This window comes from Chrysochloris asiatica, unplaced genomic scaffold (assembly GCF_000296735.1).
Source record: "Chrysochloris asiatica unplaced genomic scaffold, ChrAsi1.0 scaffold00019, whole genome shotgun sequence".
Classification (NCBI taxonomy): Eukaryota; Metazoa; Chordata; class Mammalia; order Afrosoricida; family Chrysochloridae; genus Chrysochloris; species Chrysochloris asiatica.
The window spans coordinates 9,048,249-9,049,438 of NW_006408537.1; the positions used below are offsets into that span (position 1 = coordinate 9,048,249).

Consider the following 1,190-nt stretch of genomic DNA (forward strand, 5'->3'; position numbering starts at 1 on the left):
ACAATATACTTATAAGAAGTGTACACCTTGATGAATTATCACAAACTGAACACAGATGAAGAAATATGAGGGAGCCTCAAAATTTTTATGGAAAAATGGAATTAAGATCAAGGAATTTTTCAGTGACCTATTTGAACTTCCTTCATAGCACCCCAAAGCTCCCATCCTTCCCCTTCCCAGACTCCACCTCCATATTTCTCTCTCCTAGTCACCCCTGTGTACTGTTTGTTACTAGTATACAAACTACCTTTTGTATATTGACTTATGCCCTATCCTCTTACTAAACTCTTATTTTATTATATTCTTTTGTGTATTTACAGATGAAACCAGTAAGGTTCAGATAGTAAAGACTTCTGCCCAATATCAGACTGCATATTTGAGAAAGAGTCCAGGTTTAAACAGTGATCTTGTTGATTCTACTCTGCTATGGTATTTTTCTACTTTCTACTGTTCAGTGAAGTTAGGCAGAAAGTGAGGTGCATGTGCATGAATCTTTGATGTCCTTTCCTTATCTTGAGGCGCTGTCAATGACAGGAGATAAAACTGGTCTAGATTGTCATAACAGTCTGGTTCTTCTCCTAACATAGGAATAGCCTGATGGAAGAGGCAATTAATTGATCTGATCAAGTTCCTTCAGCCTACAGAACACAGGATGACTCATTAATAGTACTCAGACGCTTATTTTGTTGTGTCTGCCTTGCATTTTCAGAGAGATCCATATTCGGGAAATGCCTTTCTGCCTGGTGAGAGCTCCAGTGAAGATGAAGAACCTTTAGAAGAATTATCTAAGGAGGAACTGTGTGCCAAAATAAAAAGCCTGAAACAAAAACTAACAAACACTAGGAAAGAAAACAGCCGACTTCGACAGTCTTTAGTTACACTTCAAGGTAAACTTTAAGAAATGTTTACATCTTAGATGAAAGGAAAGATGTGTGATGAGTGAAAGGTCTTGCAAATCAGCTGTCATGAATGCAAAAGAAAATCACTACCTTCGGTAACTGAAAAATCACATTTTAAGAAAGCCACATAATTACATAATGTAAATATGGAAGCATTCTTCTGAAATAATCTAGTTTATTTTGAGATTATTCATACAGAATGTAAATGCTATACTTCTTTAATAATGTTCAACAGACATTTACTGAGCATTTAATATAGTTTACTTACTGTGTTAGAAGGAGCTCTGGTAG

At 36.0% G+C, this 1,190-nt stretch overlaps 1 protein-coding gene across 1 annotated transcript in view; it reads left to right on the forward strand.

Annotated features, from left to right (window-relative positions):
- Positions 1-1,190, forward strand: part of BEND6 (BEN domain containing 6) — a 46,072-nt gene that overhangs the window by 5,588 nt on the left and 39,294 nt on the right. Inside the window, exon 2 of the mRNA XM_006835739.1 lies at positions 710-887. Within this exon, the coding sequence (XP_006835802.1) occupies positions 710-887 (178 nt within the window). The remainder of the gene's footprint in view (positions 1-709; positions 888-1,190) is intronic.